Source organism: Pelophylax lessonae (genome assembly GCF_965119305.1).
Source record: "Pelophylax lessonae genome assembly, chromosome: 1".
Lineage (NCBI taxonomy): Eukaryota > Metazoa > Chordata > Amphibia > Anura > Ranidae > Pelophylax > Pelophylax lessonae.
This window is the reverse complement of record NC_138768.1, coordinates 695,509,489-695,530,003: the sequence shown is the minus strand read 5'-3', so window position 1 is coordinate 695,530,003 and position 20,515 is coordinate 695,509,489. Positions and strand designations below refer to the sequence as shown.

General features: G+C 48.8%; 1 protein-coding gene across 1 annotated transcript in view; it reads left to right on the top strand.

Annotated features, from left to right (window-relative positions):
- Nucleotides 1–17,223: 17,223 nt before the first annotated feature.
- HPF1 (histone PARylation factor 1) overlaps nt 17,224–20,515 on the top strand; it is a gene marked incomplete at its 5' end in the record, with an annotated part of 107,069 nt that continues 103,777 nt past the window's right edge. Inside the window, one exon of the mRNA XM_082243991.1 lies at nt 17,224–17,307. Within this exon, the coding sequence (XP_082100117.1) occupies nt 17,224–17,307 (84 nt within the window). The remainder of the gene's footprint in view (nt 17,308–20,515) is intronic.

Below are 20,515 nucleotides of genomic sequence, written 5' to 3'. Positions count from 1 at the left end.
CTAAGCTTCCTACCTCTGTGAATAGTGGTCAAGAACAGAACCTGGAACATCGCAGTGATCACTGTAGTAGTGGTGACTATAACAGTTATTCTCAGCTTCAACAGTGGCTCCACGTGTATGGAATATGGAATAGGCATATTTATTTTGGTCCAAGCTGTACTAGTGTAACTATGCAATAAACACCATACCTGGGTCAGGACCTCTCTTTTTGGAACCTATACACATATAAAGCACTGCTTAGATATCAACTACAGGGTTAAAAAAAAAAAAATCACCTTGCAAAATGATCCTACCATGTGTGAGAAGTGTAAACATGAAGTATATTTAATCAATTACAGTACTGGACAAATACATATTTTACTTGATAGCTCCCATTTTTCCTTCATTAATGACCACAACAGCGTTGGCAAAAGGTTACAGTTACACACAACAGCAGCTTCCATGTTTGATGTAAAATTAATTATAGAAGCTCCCTTGGACACCAGCACAGCATGAAGTTCAGTGTTCTTTTCTTTAAACATCTCATTTTCATTGCCCTTATATTGTAACTTTCTATCTGCTGACCTTGGGCCACAAAGCATTGCATTAATTCCTGTAGCTTTTCTTCAACAGAAACGCAATTCCAATACAGTTAGGACATATAGGACTGTGATTTGAATTGCATTCTCTTTTTGCATTAGCATGTTGAGTATGTACGGCTTTCTCAGCTGAGTTAAAAGTTTTTTTTTTTACAATATTGTTTTTATAATGTAGATGTAGACATACTTTTTATTGCACTGTCCATGAAACAACAAACTGATTCACAATCTCCTGGCCTCAACATAATTGAAAATCTATGGATAGACCTTAAAAGAGCAGTGCGTGACAGACAGCCCAGAAATCTCAAAGAACTGGAAGACTTTTGTAAGGAAGAATGGGCAAAGATACCTCAAACAAGAATTGAAAGACTCTTGGCTGGCTACAAAAAGCGTTTACAAGCTGTGATACTTGCCAAAGGGGGCAGTACAAGATATTAACTCTGCAGGGTGCCCAAACTTTTGCAGACACCATTTTTTTGTTTTCTGTAATTATGAAAGTGTCAATGATGGAAATAAAATCTAACTTTTGTTGACCTATTATAAGAATGTCTAATCTGTAATTTGATGCCTTTAGGAGATTTTTCCATCTTTCCTTGGCTTCTTTATGTACATTAATACAAATTTTTACCTGGGGTGCCCAAACTTTTGATCCCCACTGTATATGTATATATATATATATATATATATATATATATATGCCCTTGGATTCTTTCAAAATTTTTGTAAAGTTATTCCATAAACATCTTGGTCACTACTGTGTATCTGAGTGACGTTCTAAGGATTACAAAAAATGCGCTATCTGAGTATAGCGATAGTTTCTGTGTCTGGTAAACAATGTTTCTACCTTAACCACTTGCCGACCGCCGCACGACTATCTACGTCGGCGGTCAGCCCCTCACAGGCAAACTAACGTAGGGCTACGTTGTTTGCTTGTGAGGGTCTAGGGAGCGAGCGCGCGCCCCCCGGGGCGCGCTCCCGCTCCCGCGTGGTCACGGACCCCCCCGCGCGTGTGACCAGCGGACCCGATGTCCGCCGGTCACTCGGCGATCGGCGGGGGAGAGGGAGAATGTCAGGCAGCTTGTGTAAACAAACTGCCTGTCATTCTCCTCGCTGCAAAGACACTGATAAAACGGATCTGGTATGTAGATCCGTTGATCAGTGTCCTTACAGCTAGAGCCACAGCCAATCACAGTAGAAACCACGCCCCTAGGGACACACACAGCCCCTCCCTTCCAAATAAAGTTAACCCCTTCACTACCAGTGTATTTTTACAGTAACAGTGCATATGTATAGCACTGATTACTGTAGAAATGTCACTGGTAACCCCAAAAGTGTCAAAAATGTCAGTCAAGGGTCCGATCTGTCCGCCGCAATGTCGCAGTACCGCAAAAAAAATCGCAGATCGCCGCCATTACGCGTTAAAAAAAAAAACAACAAAAATGACAAAAATCTTTCCCTTTGTTAGTAAACGCGATAACTTTTGCGCAAACCAATCAAAATACGCTTTTTGCGATTTTTTTTACCAAACATAGGTAGCATAAAATAAATTGGCCGAAAATTTTTAAAAATTTTGATTTTTACATTTTTTTTTGGGGGAATTTCATATAAAAAAATGTGAAAAATATTGCTATTTTTGCAAAATTGACGCTCTTTTTTTGTTTATAGCGCGTGATCAAAAAATCGCACAGGTGATCAAATACCACCAAAAGAAAGCTCTGTTTGTGGGAAAAAAAGGACGTCAAATTCGTTTAGGTACAGCGTCGCACGACCGCGCAATTGTGCGTTAAATTCACGCAGTGCCGAATCGCAAAATACCCCCTGGTCGGAATGGGGGTAAAATCTTCCGGGGCTTAAGTGGTTAAGAGTTGTCACAACATGATACCCAGGTCATTGCATAAGTCAGCTATTTGTATAAAACCTTTGTTAGTCCATCATGCAAAATTCTTGGGAGTGAGACCCAGGGTGAAAGCTGAATTATTAAATATAGGACCTAAAGGACTTGTGAGAGACTGCCTAGCACCCTGCCTGGGTGCCTTCTTCCAAGATACAGCTTCCTCCAATCTGGAACCAGGTATTATAGCTGAGGATTTTTACCCAAGAACTAGATGACACTAGCTTAGGTGCGAAGTGGAACTTTTTATTGAATACTCACACAGAAATACACCACACAAAATCAGATAAGAGCTTGATTACATTATTATAAACAATTCAAACTTTAACTACCTCAATACTGGGCACTTAAACCCCCTTCCTTCCCAGACCAATTTTCATCTTTTAGCGCTGTTGCATTTTGAATGACAATTGCGCGGTCATGCAACATTGTACCTAAACCAAATTTGTGTCATTTTTTCCCCACAAATAGAGCTTTCTTTCGGTGGTATTTGATCACTGCCAGGTTTTTTCTTTTTTGGTGCACAAATAAAAAAAGACAGAAAAGTTTGAAAAAAAAAAAAAGTTTTTTTGTTTAGGTTATAAAATTTTGTGAATAGATACGTTTTTTCCTGCACTGATGAGCACTGATGATGCCGCACTGACAGGCACTGATGAGGAGACACTGATTGGGTGGCACTGATGGGGTGGCACTGATGGGGTGGCACTGATATGCAGCACTGATGGGCACTGATAGGTAGCACTGATATGCAGCACTGATGGACACTGATATGTGGCACTGATAGATAGCACTGATATGTAGCATTGGTGGGCACTGATAGGCAGCGCTGATGGGCACTGATAGGCAGCACTGATGGGCACTGATCGGCGGCACTGATGGGCACTGATAGGTGGCAATGATCGGCACTGATGGGCGGCACTGATTGGCACTGATGGGGGGCACTTATGGGCACTGATGGGGGGCACTGATGGGCACTGATAGGCAGCACTGGTGGGCATTAATGGGCACTGGTGGGCAGCACTGGTGGATGGCAATAACGGGCACTGGTGGGCAGCACTGATATATGGCATTGGTGGGCAGCACTGATAGGAGGGCACTACTGGCAGGCTGTTTGCCATCCCTGGTGGCCATGGTGGGCATCCCTGGTGGTCATGGGTGGGCATCCCTGGTGGCTCTAGTGGCATCCCCTCCCCCCAGGGCTGCACTGGTAATCAATCATCTGATTACCAGCACAGACCCCCCCTGTGATCAGTGAGTACTTAGAAATACTCACTGATCACCCCAGCTCCAGTATCGATCCTCTTCTTCTCCTCCCTGTCTGCCATCTGTCAGGGAGGAGAAGAGATCGAAGCCGTTACAACGGCTGTATTTACATTGCATGACGGCTGTGATTGGACACAGCCGTCATGTGATCAGGAGGGCCAATCACAGGGCCCTCCTGACGCATCTTGTTGCGCTGTGTCCGAGGGACACAGGCACATCGAGATCGCGCCGCTGCGCGTGCCCGCGGCGGCGCGATCTCGCTCCTTCTGAAGGACGTTCCGGAACGTCCATTCAGAAGGACGAGACTCCCACCCGGCCGTATATGTACAATGGCCCGGGTGGGAGGTGGTTAAACAGTAATAGCATAAGTACATCTAACAGTACATCTAATGAACAGCTAGCAGCTAACAGTAACCTAATTAAACAGTGATCTATTTAACAGTAAGCTAATGAACAGCTAGGCACCTAGACAACACTTGATTAGTCAGGGAGAGTCCACCCTAGACAGTCCTGGCAACAGATCTCATTAAACAGCTTTCTTTCCACATCCATCTTCTCACTGAGACTCAAGTTGGCCAAGACCATCGTGGGTTCCTTTACTGTTAAATAACATGTCATCTTGCATTATATAACATGACATTTTTCTGGATACTCATAGCTCTCTCAAATGCCAGGGCCCATAGTCAATAGGCAAGAGGCTACCCTGCAATCCACATTTTAAAAACCCCTATCCTGGTTGGGTCTGTCACATTTCTCCCATATTAAAGGTAGACTAACCAGGTCCCAGACCTCCACCTGGACTGCACATGCGCTAGTCGGGCAGAGCGAACCCACACAGTTGGTCCACATGATCTCTGCTCTTTGCTGCTGGGAAGGGTTGTCATCGGTAGGTGTGGGACAGGGCTCATGGATCCTCTGTCCAGCTGCCAGCACTTCAGCTGGGGACCCCACATCATCCACCTCGGCTGGCGATTGGGGTGGGAGGAAGACTTCTTCTTCTCTTGGGACTCTTAACTGCCGCTGAAAAGGGAGCACAACTACCTCCTTTCCCTGGTCCTTGGCCTGCCCGGGGGGGGGGGGGGGGGGGGATGAGTTCCTCCCCTCCCTGCACATCAGACTGCTGCTGGGTAGGGAGGACATCCGCCTCTTCTCCCGGAATTTGAATCTGCATCTGGAGAGAAGAAAATCTGACTAATTTCTTAGCTGTCAGGTAAACCCATGTGGGCTAATTTTTGGGGCCAATACTGGCCGACACTTAATTCTGTATCCTGTGAATGCCTAATGTACCTTCAGCCACAGAATACAACATTCTTAGCTGTCAGGTAAACCCATGTGGGCTAATTTTTGGGACCAATACTGGCCGAAACTTACTTCTGTATCCTGTGAATGCCTAATGTACCTTCAGCCACAGAATACAACATTCTTAGCTGTCAGGTAAACCCATGTGGGCTAATTTTTTGGGGCCAATACTGGCCGACACTTACTTCTGTATCCTGTGAATGCCTAATGTACCTATGTAGACGTGATATTTGGGACCCGGGATTTCGGAGACCCTGAAGTGATATTCGGGTGGGAAGGGGTCTCCACCTCTGACTACAAGGAGTCCAGCGCATACAGGGCCAAGAGCCTCCAGGAAGCAGCTCCTGAAAGACAGGAAGTAGTGATAGGTGTGGTGGTTAGGAGGAATTGGTGTATGCACCTGTCTTGGAGAGCTGGGAGTTTGGCTGGAGCCTGCAAGAAACAGGACTTAACAAGGACTGTTAAACCTTCAGGGCGAAGACCCAACTACAAACTGTATGTGTTTTTGCTTTTACTATGTGCTGAAGATAAGCGGACTTTATTTTGTGTGCTTGTGTGCTGCTGGAAGCCTTATTTTGTGTTATTTGCTAAATAAAAGCCTTTTTGTATAAACTTTAACGGTTTTGCACTCGGTCCTGTGGAGCCACAATCCCCCCAAACATTACAACTGGTGGAGGATGCGGGCAGAGTGCACTTGCAGCCGCAAAAGCCATTTAAAACAAAAAACTGACATTTAAAGAGACAGTGTACCTATGGCATGTCTTGGGTGAAATCAGCTCAGACACTGCAAACAGCAGGAAAAAGCATGGAGGAAGCTTTGGCTTTGGCGCAAGCCACCGTGACCCAGCAGCAAGCCTCAGCAGAGGCAAACCGTCGCCATGAGGAAGCGATGGCCCAGCAACAGCAGGCTCTGGCACAGGCTGTAGCTGCACAACAAGAAAGCACACGGTTACTAGCCGCCCAGTTTACTGCCCAGCAGGAGTTCACGCAAGCACAAGTGGCTGCCTTGCAGGAGTAAGTACATCGCCTGGCCCAGGGACGAGAGCAAGCGGTCGTCACCGCTGGCAACCAGGTATCCGTGAGAGCCAGACATTTTTTGCAAAAACTGACACCCAACGATGATGTGGAGGCTTTTCTCACCACCTTTGAGAGGAAAGCGGAGAGAGGGGTGGCCCCGTGACCAATGGGCTGGCATTATTTCCCCTTTCCTCACTGGTGTCAGGTAAACAGTTTGGCTAATCAGCGAAATCGCGCATTGGCGCGAATACGCATGCGCGGCCAACTCCGGGCAAGTTCAGCTAAGAACGTGCGTGCGCCAATTCGCACACGCACACGCAGGACGTGACGGCGCTCGGCGCCAAGCGGCCTATTTAAACCCAGCAGTGACAGGTACTAGTTGCTGGATGATCTTCAGCTCCCTGTGTCCCTTGAGCCTTGTTTGCCTTTACCTTGGATTTTCTGTTGCCGACCCGGATTGCTTGACCATCGTCTCTTCTTGATACCTCTGGCTTTTTGACCCTTTGGCTTGTCCCTGGACTTTCCCAGTTTTCTCCAGTGTCTGACCCGGCTTGGCTATTTGACTCCGCTTCCCGTGTTCCTGCAGCACATCTGCCTGGCTTATCAAGTCTTCCAGATCCACCCTGGACATTCCATCCATTGGCCTCAGCCACCATCTGGCCATCCCAGCCGGCAACCCGTGCTACTTCGGGCACAGCACTCCCTGTCTCACCTTCAGGGGTGTTCTGCACCTAGCCGCAAGGGGAGCCCTCTCTACACACTTCGGCTTCGGATCAGGTACGTGACAGTATCATCCAGCAATGTCAGAAGCCGAGAGAGGTGCCTCCCCACTGGAAGCCTTATGCCAGCAAGTTGCAGCTTTAACCCAGGCTGTGAAGAATCTTCAGGAGGGTTACTTCCAACTGGAAGGTCGCCTGCAGTATCTGTCTACACCGCCTCCGGCGGGCCCTGCGGATCCATCTACTGCAGCCTCTAACCCTGCTCCTTCAGCTTCGGGACCACCAGCTGCTATCCCCACCATGATGGCTCTTTCTCCTGAACCCAGAGTACCTCTGCCTGAACGTTTTTCTGGTGATCGCAGGAAGTTTAAATCCTTTAAAAACGCCTGCTCATTATATCTGGCTCTGCAACCCAGAACTTTTTCCTTGGAAGCAGTCAAAGTAGGGTTTATCATCTCCCTGCTGTCTGATGAACCCCAGTCCTGGGCCCACCATTTGCTGGAACAGAAGGACCCTGCTCTGGACTCTGTTGAGGTCTTCTTTAAAGCAATGGCCCAGCTATACGATGACCCACAACGCACAGCCACTGCCGAGGCAACACTTCATAAGTTACAGCAAGGCCGACGCCCCGTGGAAGATTACACCGTAGACTTCCGTAGGTGGTCCGCAGACACAGGCTGGAACGAGGCCGCCCTCAAACATCAATATCGGCTAGGCCTGTCGGAAACTCTCAAGGATGAGTTAGCACGGGTTGAGACCCCAACTACTTTGGAGGAGCTCATTCAACTGGCCATCCAGTTAGACAGACGTTTTCGGGAACGCCGATCTGAATGTGCTCAGTCTTTTCGGCCTGCTTGGATGCTACCCAGGGTGCCACCACCTCCTACACCTTTACCGACTGCTGCCAGCCCAATGCCACCCGAGGAGCCTATGCAGATCGGGGTGGTTCGTTCAGCCTTAACCCCTGCAGAAAGACTTCGTCGCAGGCAACAGAACTTATGTCTGTACTGTGGGGACAATGGACATTTCCTTCGTGACTGCCCAGTCAGACCAAGTAAGTCGTTCATTTCCCATCATATGCATCTTCAAACCCCTGGGTCTTCCCCCACTCACCTGGTCCTCCTTGTTTCGTTGCAGGTGGCAGGAGGGGAGATCAGGCTGCCAGCCATTATTGACTCTGGAGCCTGCAGTTGTTTCCTGGATATCTCACTGGCAAGAGAACATCACTTACCTCTCCAGACCAAGAACCGTAAGCTTGAAATCCACCTTGCAGATGGCACAACTCCCAGATCCGGGCCCATCATCCAGGAGACCTTACCTATTCTTGCCACCACCGGCCCTGGCCATCACGAACTTCTTCACTTTGACGTTCTTCCTTCACCCATGTTCCCTGTTATTTTGGGTATCCCCTGGCTCCGGGCACACAACCCATTGATAGACTGGTCAACAGGGGAAGTATCCTTTAAGTCCGCATACTGCCTACAACATTGTGTGGCTCCTGAGACCCCGTCTCCTGCTGGTTGTTTCTCTATTCAGCCGGTTTCCAATACCAGCCAAGATGTTCCTTCTGTATACCACCACTTCCTTGATGTCTTTGATAAAAAGAAAGCGGACTCATTACCACCTCATCGTCCCTACGATTGCCCGATAGAGCTGCTACCTGGGGCCGAAATTCCTTTCGGCCGTATCTTCCCGCTCTCAGAGACTGAGCTTGAAGCCCTACGGCAATACATTGACGAGAACCTCAAGAAAGGGTTCATTCGTCCCTCTTCCTCTCCGGCCGGAGCCGGCATCTTTTTTGTAGAGAAGAAGGACCATACCCTAAGGCCTTGTGTGGATTACAGAGACTTAAATAAAATCACTATAAAGAACCGGTACCCACTCCCTCTTGTGCCTGAGCTTTTTCAGAGATTCCGCTCCGCTCAAGTCTTCACCAAATTAGACCTACGAGGTGCTTATAACTTGGTACGGATCCGTGAAGGCGACGAATGGAAGACTGCTTTTCGAACCCGTTTCGGGCACTTCGAATATCTGGTTATGCCCTTCGGGCTCTGCAATGCTCCTGCCACCTTCCAACATCTAGTAAACGACATTTTCAGAGAATTCCTGGACAATTTCCTTATTGTTTACTTAGATGATATTTTGATTTTTTCTGCCAACTTGGAGTCCCACAGAATACATGTGCAAAAAGTATTGGCCACTCTCAGAAAACACGGGCTTTATGCAAAGGCGGAGAAGTGTGAATTTGAGAAGTCATCAATACAGTTTCTGGGTCTGATCATTTCCACGAATGGAATAGCTATGGACCCTCAAAAAGTGTCTGCCATCCTGGAGTGGCCTGCTCCCACGGACAAGAAGGGTATCCAGAGGTTTGTGGGTTTTGCAAATTTTTATCGCAGATTTATTAAAGACTTTTCCCGCATCATTGCCCCCATTACTCAAATGACCCGGCAACACACTCGCTTCCTCTGGTCCTCAGAGGCTCAAGAAGCGTTTGACAGACTTAAGGCTGTATTCACCAGTGCCCCCGTGCTACAACATCCGGACCCGGCCTTGCCTTATGTCCTTGAAGTTGATGCCTCAGAAGTAGCCACGGGAGCAATTCTCTCGCAACGCCAGGGACCTAAAGCTCTGCTCCACCCAGTAGCTTTTTTCTCCCGAAAACTCACTCAGCCTGAAAGAAATTATGATGTAGGGGACCGAGAACTGCTGGCCATCAAAGCAGCACTTGAAGAGTGGCGGTACTTGTTGGAAGGCGCAGCCCATCCAATTATGATCTTTACCGATCATAAAAATCTCGAGTATCTCAGATCTGCCAGACGCTTGAGACCACGACAAGCCAGATGGGCCCTGTTCTTTTCTAGATTCAATTTTCATCTTACGTACCGGCCAGGATCCAAGAACGGGAAAGCAGACGCTCTCTCACGGATGTTCCCGGAAACTCCTATTGATGTCACCCCTAGCACAATCTTGTCTGCCCAAAATTTTTTGTTAATCCAGCCGGATCTCAGGACTACCCTTGAACGGGCCTCTGCCCAATGCACTGCCTCTGAGACTTCTTCACTCCAGAAACATGGTAATTTTTTTTTACATAAAAATAAAATTTTTGTTCCCCAGGAAGCCAGACTCACGGTTCTTAAAGCATGCCATGACCATCTATTAGCCGGTCACTTTGGGGTCCGTAAGACCCTGGATCTCATCCAACGGTCCTATTGGTGGCCGAATGTCAGACAAGACTGTAAGGAGTATGTGAGTTCCTGCACAACCTGCCTTCGGAGTAAGGGCAGCCATGTCCAAGCCTGGGGTCTATTGAGACCACTTCCTGTTCCTAAGCAACCTTGGGAAATGCTATCCATGGACTTTATAGTGGATCTACCTTCTCCAGAGGGATTTTCTACAATTATGGTGGTAGTAGATCGCCTATCTAAAATGGCTCACTTTGTGCCCATGGTTGGCACTCCTTCGGCCGTAGACACGGCGCATACCTTTATCAAGGAGATTGTGAGGTTACATGGTTTGCCCAGCAGCATCGTGTCCGACCGAGGAGTACAATTTACCTCCAGATTCTGGAGGGCTCTTTGCAAGATCTTCAATATCGAGGTCTGTCTATCATCAGCGTATCATCCTCAAAGTAACGGCCAGACAGAGAGGACAAATCAAACCCTTGAACAATACCTCCGCTGTTTCTCTACATTCTCACAGGACAATTGGGTAGCTTTGCTCCCGTGTGCCGAGTTCGCATACAATAACTCCATTCACGCTTCTACACATCAGTCTCCGTTTTTTGCGAACTATGGGTTTCATCCATCTTTTCTGTCCAGTCCGATGCCTGAATCTTCGGTACCTGCTGTGCAAGATAGGATAACATTCCTCCAAGAAAATTTCCTGCTCCTACAAAGGACTATGCAAAAGGCACAAGAAGACTACAAACAGTTTTATGATAAAAGGAAGAAGGACAGTCCTACTTTGAAGGTAGGAGATAAGGTGTGGCTGTCCACCCTTAACCTCAAGTTGCCCTGCCCTTCTAAGAAGTTGGGGCCAAGGTTCATTGGTCCCTTCCCTATCAAGAAGATAATTAACCCTGTGGCCTTTGAACTGTGCCTCCCTAATACGTACAAAATCCATCCAGTGTTCCATGTATCCCTGCTCAAACCAGCTAAATCTGGTCCCTTTCCAAATAGAGACGATTTGCCTCCACCTCCAGTTCTAGTTCATGGCGAAACGGAGTATGAGGTTGAATCCATTCTGGATTGCCGTAGAAGGGGGAGACATACCCAATATCTGGTAAAATGGAAAGGCTACCCTCCGGAGGAAAGTTCTTGGGAACCTGCCCAAAGCATACATGCTCCCAGGCTGTTACGGGACTTTTTTAAAAAATTTCCTGGAAAACAAGCCCTCTTGGGCATCCGGAGGCTGCCCCTCAGGGGGGGGCACTGTCAGGTAAACAGTTTGGCTAATCAGCGAAATCGCGCATTGGCGCGAATACGCATGCGCGGCCAACTCCGGGCAAGTTCAGCTAAGAACGTGCGTGCGCCAATTCGCACACGCACACGCAGGACGTGACGGCGCTCGGCGCCAAGCGGCCTTTTTAAACCCAGCAGTGACAGGTACTAGTTGCTGGATGATCTTCAGCTCCCTGTGTCCCTTGAGCCTTGTTTGCCTTTACCTTGGATTTCCTGTTGCCGACCCGGATTGCTTGACCATCGTCTCTTCTTGATACCTCTGGCTTTTTGACCCTTTGGCTTGTCCCCGGACTTTCCCAGTTTTCTCCAGTGTCTGACCCGGCTTGGCTATTTGACTCCGCTTCCCGTGTTCCTGCAGCACATCTGCCTGGCTTATCAAGTCTTCCAGATCCACCCTGGACATTCCATCCATTGGCCTCAGCCACCATCTGGCCATCCCAGCCGGCAACCCGTGCTACTTCGGGCACAGCACTCCCTGTCTCACCTTCAGGGGTGTTCTGCACCTAGCCGCAAGGGGAGCCCTCTCTACACACTTCGGCTTCGGATCAGGTACGTGACACTGGTGACCCGCAAAAGGCCTACTTTGACCTCCCATCAGAGCATATCAGAGACTATGAGTGTCTGAATGCAGAGATCCTGGCCCGTCTGGGAGTGGCTGTCCGGGCTCAGAGGGTGCACCGCTGGAGGTACAAACCTAACAACCCCCCAAGTGCACGAACTTGTACAGCTGGTAAAAAAATGGCTGCAACCAGAAAAGTTAACAGGCCAACAAATGATAGAACGGGTGGTGATGGACTGGTATCTGCAGTCCCTGCCAGATAACCTACCACGCTGGGTAAGCCATGGAGACCCTGCAACCGCTGAGCAGCTGGTAGAGTTGGTCGAAAGGTACACCATGGTGGAGGACCTGCTCAGACCTGCCAAGCGTCGGGAACCCACACCAAGGGCAACCAGGCCAGCCACAGTACCTAGGAGAGAAGCCCTGCCAGACGTTGGAACCCACAAACCTGCATCACCTTCCACAGAACCACGAAAGTTGGTTCCTGTCCCAAGGATGGGGGACATACAGTGTTGGCGATGTCGGTCCTGGGGGCATACCCGGGCCCACTGCCCACTTCAGGAGGAGTTAATGGTTTTGCGGGACTGGTCGGAGAAGCTCCTTCTATGTGCAAAGGGCATGTGCACTCATCTTGATATGGCTGCAGGACAGGTTGAGTGTGAAGTGTGGATGAACCACCTTCCTGCCAAGGCTCTACTGGACTCCGGTAGCATGGCAACACTGGTACATGCCAGGGTGATCGGGAGACTCGGCCCATTAAGTTAAACTCTACAGGTATCAAAAAAGCAAGGGGATTTCCAGTCACTACTTACCAACCAGCCAGCGACCAACCAAATGAACCTGTCTAACAGTATGCGTTAAAAGCAGGGGTTTATTTGCACACATTTGCAAATACATAAGCGTAAACTCTACGGGTAGTGTGTATCCATGGGGACACCAGGGAGTACCCCCTGGTGTCGGTGACTGTTGCCTATGGCCGTACCTCAGTGACCCAATAAGTTCGGGTGGTAAGAAACCTGATACATGACATCATAGTGGGGCGGGACTGTCCGCTGTTTTTTGAACTGTGGAACCACGTGCAATGTGAGCTGCCTGGACAGTTAAGAGGACTGGGGACATGGGGCCTCGAAGGGACAGAGTCTGAGGGGTCAGGGCCTGAAATCCCCACAACACACCCCCCTAACATGGAAATGCATGTCCTTGATAGTGACGTCACAGAGACCGAGCTGGCCTCTGAGGAGGGGGAGGTCTCCACATTACAGGTTATGTTGGGGGAGGATGACGAGGAACTCTCCCCGTTGCAGTTCCTGGTTAAGGAGGTTGAAGGGGAAACATCCCCGAGGCCGGTGCACCCCGACCTGGATGTATCCAGGGGCGCATTTGGTAGTGCCTAATTACGGGACCCTACCTTGGTCAATGCTCAAGAGCAGGTTTCTGTTATTGATGGGGTGCCACAACTGCCAGGAGCAGACCAGAGGTTTCCTAATTTTGCGTTGAAGGGGGACTTGGTTTATCGAGTGGATGAAAGCCAAGGGGAAACTGTAGAGCAGTTGCTGGTTCTCCAGTCATATAGGTGGATGCTCCTCGATCTAGCCCACAACGACGCACTGGGAGGTTACCTGGGGGTGGAAAAAACAGAGGCAAGGATAACCGAAAGGTTCTTCTGGCCAGGGGTGAAGGCCAAGGTTAAAAGATATTGTGCATCTTGTCCCACTTTCTAGTTAACTTCCCCAGTGTCCCACTACAGAAATCCCCTGGTACCCTTACCAATCATTGAGGTGCCATTTGAGCAGATTGCTATGGATCTCGTAGGACCCCTGGTGAAGTCAGCAAGGGGGCACCAATATATATTGGTCATTCTAGATTACGCAACTAGGTATCCAGAAGCAGTCCCATTAAGGAAAACTTCCTGTAAAGCCATTGCCCTGGAATTGTTTCAAATGTTTTAACAAACGGGGGTTCCCGAAAGAGATATTGACGGACCAGGGCAGCCTTTTCATATCAAAGGTGATGGCGGACTTGTGCAAGCTATTTCAGATTAAGCAGTTGCGGACATCCGTCTATCACCCGCAGACCGATGGCCTAGTTGAGGGGTTTAATAAAACTCTAAAGTACATGTTAAAAAGAGTGGTCCAGAAAGATGGGTGGGATTGGGATATGTTACTCCCTGCCCTGTTGTTTGCCATCTGGGAGGTTCCACAAGCGTCCACGGGCTTCTCACCATTTGAGCTAGTGTATGGGTGAAGGCCCCGGGGGTTGCTCGATCTGGTAAAGGAAACCTGGGAAAGTGAGTCCTCACCACACAAAACCGTGGTAGAACATATCTCCCAAATGCGGGAGAGGATGGCTAAGGTGATGCCATTAGTGAGGGAGCACCTGCAAAAGGCTCAGGATGCCCAAAAAAGGGTATACAGCCGGTCGGCTAAAGTCAGACAGTTTCAAATAGCAGACCGGGTGGCTGTTCTCATACCCACGGTATAGAGCAAGTTCTTGGCCAAATGGCAGGGTCCGTTTGGGGTAGTAGAAAAAGTGGGGGAGGTGAACTACAAGGTACACCAGCCCGGCAAAAGAAAACCATACCAGATCTATCATATAAATCTGTTAAAACCCTGGAGAGACAGAGAACATGTATCTGGTAGGTGTCCAGTCAGGGGACCCTGCAGGGATTGATCTGGTACAGGTTGCTGCTACCCTGTCTATGCCCCAATCCCAACAAGCAAAAGAGTTTCTGCAAAGAAATAGGGACATGTTTTCAGGGGTGCCTGGTCTCACCAACGTCATCGAGCATGACATTGTAACCGAGCCCAATGTAAAAATCCTGTTAAAGCCTTATCGTATTCCAGAAGCTCACAGGGTGGCAGTATCAGAAGAGGTGAAAAGAATGCTTGAACTTGAGGTCATAGAAGAGTCGCAGAGCGAGTGGTCGAGTCCAATCGTGTTGATGCCTAAAACCAACGGCACTCTTTGCTTCTGTAATGACTTTAGAAAACTTAGTGAAATCTCCAAGTTTGATGCATATCCGATGCCCCGGGGGGGATGAGCTAATTGAGAGGTTGGGTCCATCTAGGTATATCACCACTCTGGACCTTACAAAAGGATACTGGCAGATCCCCCTAACCAAGGAAGCCAGGGAGAAAACAGCCTTTTCCACCCCAGAAGGCCACTTCCAGTACAAGAGGATGCCATTTGGTCTACACTCATCCCCCGCCACATTCCAACAGGGCCATGGATAAAACTTTGCGCCCACATCTACGATAGGCTTCCATCTATCTAGATGACATAGTCATCTTCAGCACTGATTGGGAGTTTCATCTTCCCTGGGTTCAGGCAGTCATAGACTCCTTGAGAAGAGCAGGGTTCACCATCAACCCAGAGAAGTGTGCAATTGGGATGGAGGAAGCCAAGTACCTAGGGTACATTGTGGGTAGAGGGCTGGTGAAGCCTCAAAGGAGTAAGGTAGAAGCCACAGAGGACTGGCCCCGTCCCCTAACCAGATAACAGGTCAGAGCATTTTTGGGCATAGTTGGCTACTACTGGAGGTTCGTCCCCAACTTTGCCACCATTGCTGCACCGTTAACTGACTTGACCAAAGGCAGAAAGTCAGTGATGACAAAGATATCATGATAGGTGGGAAAAGGGAGCACCTTTGCCACTTTTAGGGGATCTACAGGGCCGGAGAGGGGATCGGCACCCCCTCATGTTAAAATTTTCTGCACCGATACAATCAGTGCATCCACCTTGCATGTGCAGTAAAAAAGAATCATTCTGACCGCAGAGCACCCAAAGTGCATGGACGCAGACCCAGTAGAGTCGCTGTATGCTAAGCTCACCCTGAGAACATAACAAGCAGGGGAGGTCGCCGACCACAGTCCCGCAAGGAGACACCAGCTAAAGTTCCACAAAAAGACCCCTATTAGACCTAAGGGTGGCCCACCATAAATGCCCGCCGTGACGCAGACGCGCAGGCAGAGTACCCCCACTACGCCCTCCGGTACAAGGGGGCGCCAGGCAGGCCATATGTCCACCCCCCTAAGGAGGGGGCGGATGCCCATCCGCTGCTCTGTCACCCCCGTCAGCAGCTCAAACAGCCTGGTCAACAGCTCGGTCAGCAGCTCGGACAGCCAGCCACGAGTAGGGCGCAAAGTCGCGGCCTAAATTTCAGGCCTGATCCGGTCGCGAGTCCACCGTCAGCTCTGTCAGCTTGATCAGCAGCTCGGACAGCTCGGTTAGGAGCTTGGTCAGCTTGGTCAGTCGCCCGGACAGCTTGGTCAGTCACTCAGACAGCCAGCTCAGTCAGCCGTGAGTAGGCCGCATGTCGCGGCCTCAATTTTTGGCCTGATCTGGCCGTGTGAGGCGATCCATCATCATCCGCCGGTCAGCTTGGTCATGCACGCGGACAGCAGTACCGTCTGCTCATCTCGGTCAGCCTGGTCAGGTACCGGGACAGCCTTGAGTAGACCGCAAAACTGCGGACTATATTTTTGGCCCGACCCAGCCATGTGAGGCACAGACCTGCGGATGAAGAAACATCAGCTCCCCCCAAGCTTATAACCACCGCAGGGAGTCTAAAGGACATCCCTGCCCAAGTTACTAACCCCCAAAGGGCCAGGAACTTGCTCAAAGACCCCCCTGGGTGCAGTGTCGCAGGACCGCGCAATTGTCAGTTAAACCAACGCAATGCCCTATCGCAAAAATTGGCCTGGTCACCCCCTTCCTGACCAGGCCATTTTTTGCAATACGACACTGCGTTGCTTTAACTGACAATTGCACGGCCCTGTGACACTGCACCCAAATTGGTGTCCTTTTGACCAGGACATTTTTTTATATTGAGCATTGCACTACTTTAACCACTTCAGCTCAATATAAAAAATGTCCTTCTCATAAGGGGGGGTAAAACCTTCCTAGAGTCAATTGATTCAACTGATCTGAACAGCTGACGTAGTTTAGATACCCGCAAACTTGTAACGAGTAAACATTTACCTCTACCTGAGATAATAGTTTAGGGATAAATCGTGTCTAGAATGATTAGTGTTTTATTTTGAGCAACCCTTCAAAGGATTCACTGGAGCATATAAACGATGACGTCAGGTAAACGTGAACGTTTTCTAAACTGCTCTGCCCTCTAAAGGCTAAACTCCGACACTACATGCTAGATATCGGCTGAAGGCTGGGTCAGAAAACAGCTGAAGCCTGGCGCGCCATATTTATTAGTGGCAAATGACATTCTGCGAAAAGTACACACATTTTTTTTTTATGACAGAACAGCGGCCATTCTACAGCGCGTTCTATCTATATGTCCCTACTTGTTGGATTTTGTTGTGTTTTTTTTGTTTGTTTTCCTTTTTGCAGAGGAACACGTGACTTGTGCACGTAACGCTGATAATTTACTTGACTCACACCCCCTCAAGCGAAAGAAACGGGGTGGAGCTGAGGGATGACGTCACGGCGAACTGGCGCGGTAAGGCTAAACTCTGACATGGCGGGAGGCGGGAAAAGAACAACACAAGATATGCAACAGGTGAGGGCTGAGCTGACCTGCGGAGCGTACAGGGGCCACGGGCTCTTCGCTACCTGTCCGGCTATTGCGAAGGCTACGGAGCTGTCCACTACACATCGCCTGACGTCTGTCATAACTGCTTCATCCACTTCCTAGAGCTGGCCATACACAGGGAGGGCTAAATGCATGCAATTATACCATCCCATCCCAAATTTGTGTCAATGGGGCCTAGATAAGCGGGCTATTCTGGAGGGACCAGTACTTTTATTCATAAAATCACTACAGGACATTATTAAAGGAAAGTTCTGGGAAGTCCTGAACGAATTAACCCTTTTGCAGCCAGAGTGTTTTTTTTGTTTGCGCCGTTTTAGGCCTGAAGATTACATAAAACCCCCCAAACATGATATTTTTTGAAAGCAGATAGCCTAGAGAATAAAATAGTGGAAGTTCCTTTTTTTTATCACACACAATGTTAGTGCAACTGTTTAGGAAACACATTTCAGTAAAAAAAAAAAAATACACTGCAGTTAATTTTAAGGCAGTCACGGGGCCTTAAGCCCCGTACACACGTACTGATCGTCGGCAGAACGATCGGCCGTCTTTTGTCCAGGGCTGTCGGTGTCTGTTGAAAACTGCAAAAGACTGCACACGAATTTTGTCGGCCAACAACAGCCGACTGCAGAAGTGATGTCATGCGATGGTTAACTTTCCTTGTCTTTTTTTCTTTTCTGAGCATGCCCAGTCTTGCTAATCTGCTGTCTGTCTGCCGAAATCTGTACTGACTGACGAACAATCGGCCGTTCTGGTGACGGCCAACAAATATTTTAAAGTCTGCAACGACAGATTCCGTTCAGCCGAAAATGCGCTGTCGGCAGCATCATACTAACAAGCCTACAATTGGCCGATCGTTCGGGTGTCGAATATTTACGGCCGACAATCGGTACGTGTGTACGGGGCTTAAGGAGTGTAAATGCAATACACATTCCCCAAGGTTGTGCCAAGTAAAAGATGCCCAGCATGTCAAAGCTTATAATTGCTTTGGCCCTTAACCACTTGCCGACCGCCGCACGACTATTTGGGCGGTCAGCCCCTCACAGGCAAAGCGACGTAGTACTACGTCGCTGTGAGGCTTCTAGGGAGCGTGCGTGCGCCTCCGGAGGCGCGCTCACGGACCCCTCCCCCCCCCCCCGCGTGTGTGCCCGGCGGACCCGATGTCCGCTGGGCACTTGCGATCGTCCGTGACACTGGAAGAAAGGCAGGCGGCTGATGTAAACAAAGCCGCCTGTCATTCTTCCCTGTGTAAGAATGGAGATCAGACGGTTCTACTATGTAGGACCGTTGATTACTGTTCTTACATCAGTAGCCATGTCCAATCACAGTTAGAAGCACGCCCCTAGGACACACTTAACCCCTCCCTCTCCAATTCAGTTAACCCCTTCACTGCCAGGGTAATTTTTACAGTAACAGTGCATATGTATAGCACTGATTACTGCAGTAATGTCACTGGTAACCCCAAAAATGTCAGTCAAGGGTCCGATCTGTCCGCTGCAATGTCGCAGTCCCGCAAAAAAAATCGCAGATCGCCGCCATTACTCGTTAAAAAAAAAAAAAAAAACAACAAAAATGACAAAAATCTTTCCCTTAGTTAGTAAACGCGATAACTTTTGCGCAAACCAATCAAAATACGCTTTTTGCGAATTTTTTTTTTTAACCAAACCTATGTAGCATAAAACAAATTGGCCGAAAATGTTAAAATTTTGATTTTTAAATTTTTTTGGGGAATTTCATATTTAAAAATTGTGAAAAATATTGTTATTTTTGCAAAATTGAAGCTCTTTTTTTGTTTATAGCGCATGATCTTCAGTCCCCGCGTCTCCTCAGTCCTCCCGCCTCCTCCTCGGACCTTGGCCAATGGCATGGGTTGGTTTGCCTTTCGGCCAATCAGGAAGCGGGAGGACCCTCTCCCTGATTGGCCAGGAGGAGGATCCGTGCGACAATAGCGAATTTTCATTCGCTATTGTCACACAATGGGCGGGCTCTTGGGGTGCACTGCTCACTACCTTCACCGTCTTCACGCGGCTGCGCGGTCTGAAGTTGTGCTGCGCCGGACTGTCAATTAGACTGCGCGGCTGCGCATGTGCGCAGCTTAAAGGGAACATTGTCTATGACCAGGGTGTACTAGGCGGCTGGTGCTTGCCAGTTCACCAGAAGTGTGAGCGGCACTAGTACCAACACTCTGCTACATACGAGCACCCTGCGATCTATGCACCTCAGCAACTCCAGAACGGGGTCGGGTACGCCTGACCTTAGCAGGGACCCCTCCGTCGTCGGAGCTATCTGTCAGGAAAACACTGCTGTCTACAGTCTTGTATACCGACCCTGATTCTGCCAGTGAGGCCTCACCATTGCTCTCATCTGACATGGTCAGTATCCTGTAGGCCTCTTCACTAGTGTACAAACATTTGGTCATTTTAGCCACTAAATTTATAGGTACACTAGTGTGACTCGCAGGTAAAAAAACACCTGGTTGTCGGACTATTTCAACCGCTACAAAAAAAACTGTTAGTGCTAGCAGGGATCAGGCCTGACTCTAACGCAGCGGTTTCGTGTGTTTTGTGTTTTTGGAAGTGACAGTAATCTATTGATTACTGTACTTGACCGGGTGGGCTGGGTGGAGGGGCTAAACGCAGGTGCTGGCAGGTGTCATGACCGATCCTGCGAACGCTGCGTTTTGGGAACCCTAAACTATTGGGGACGCTAGTATAGTCCAGATCAGATCAAAGATATTGATCTGTTTAGATACTATACTAGTATTGGAGGTGTTTAGTGTATGTGTGTTACTGGTAATCAAAGGGATAAATTATCTTTCTAACTATGCGGCGGGGATAGACTGACGCTAACTAGCATAAACGCTAACTAATGTCACCTGTGACACTAATAATAGTGATCAGAAAAAAAACTGTACACTATAAAAGTGACACTGTGACAGGGCAATGAAGGGATTAACTGGGGGTGATCAGGGGGTTAAATCTTTATGGGGGGGGGGGGTATGGCGGGTACCATAAACCTATTTGGGTCAGAAACTAACTTGCTAGAGCTAACTGAAGTCACAATCGCACTAGTACAGAAAACCACTATATACCTGTATATAGTGTGCAATGTGACGAGGTGAAGGTGTCAACTGGGGGGGGGGGGGGATTCAAGGGGTTAAATCTTTAATGTGGGGAGG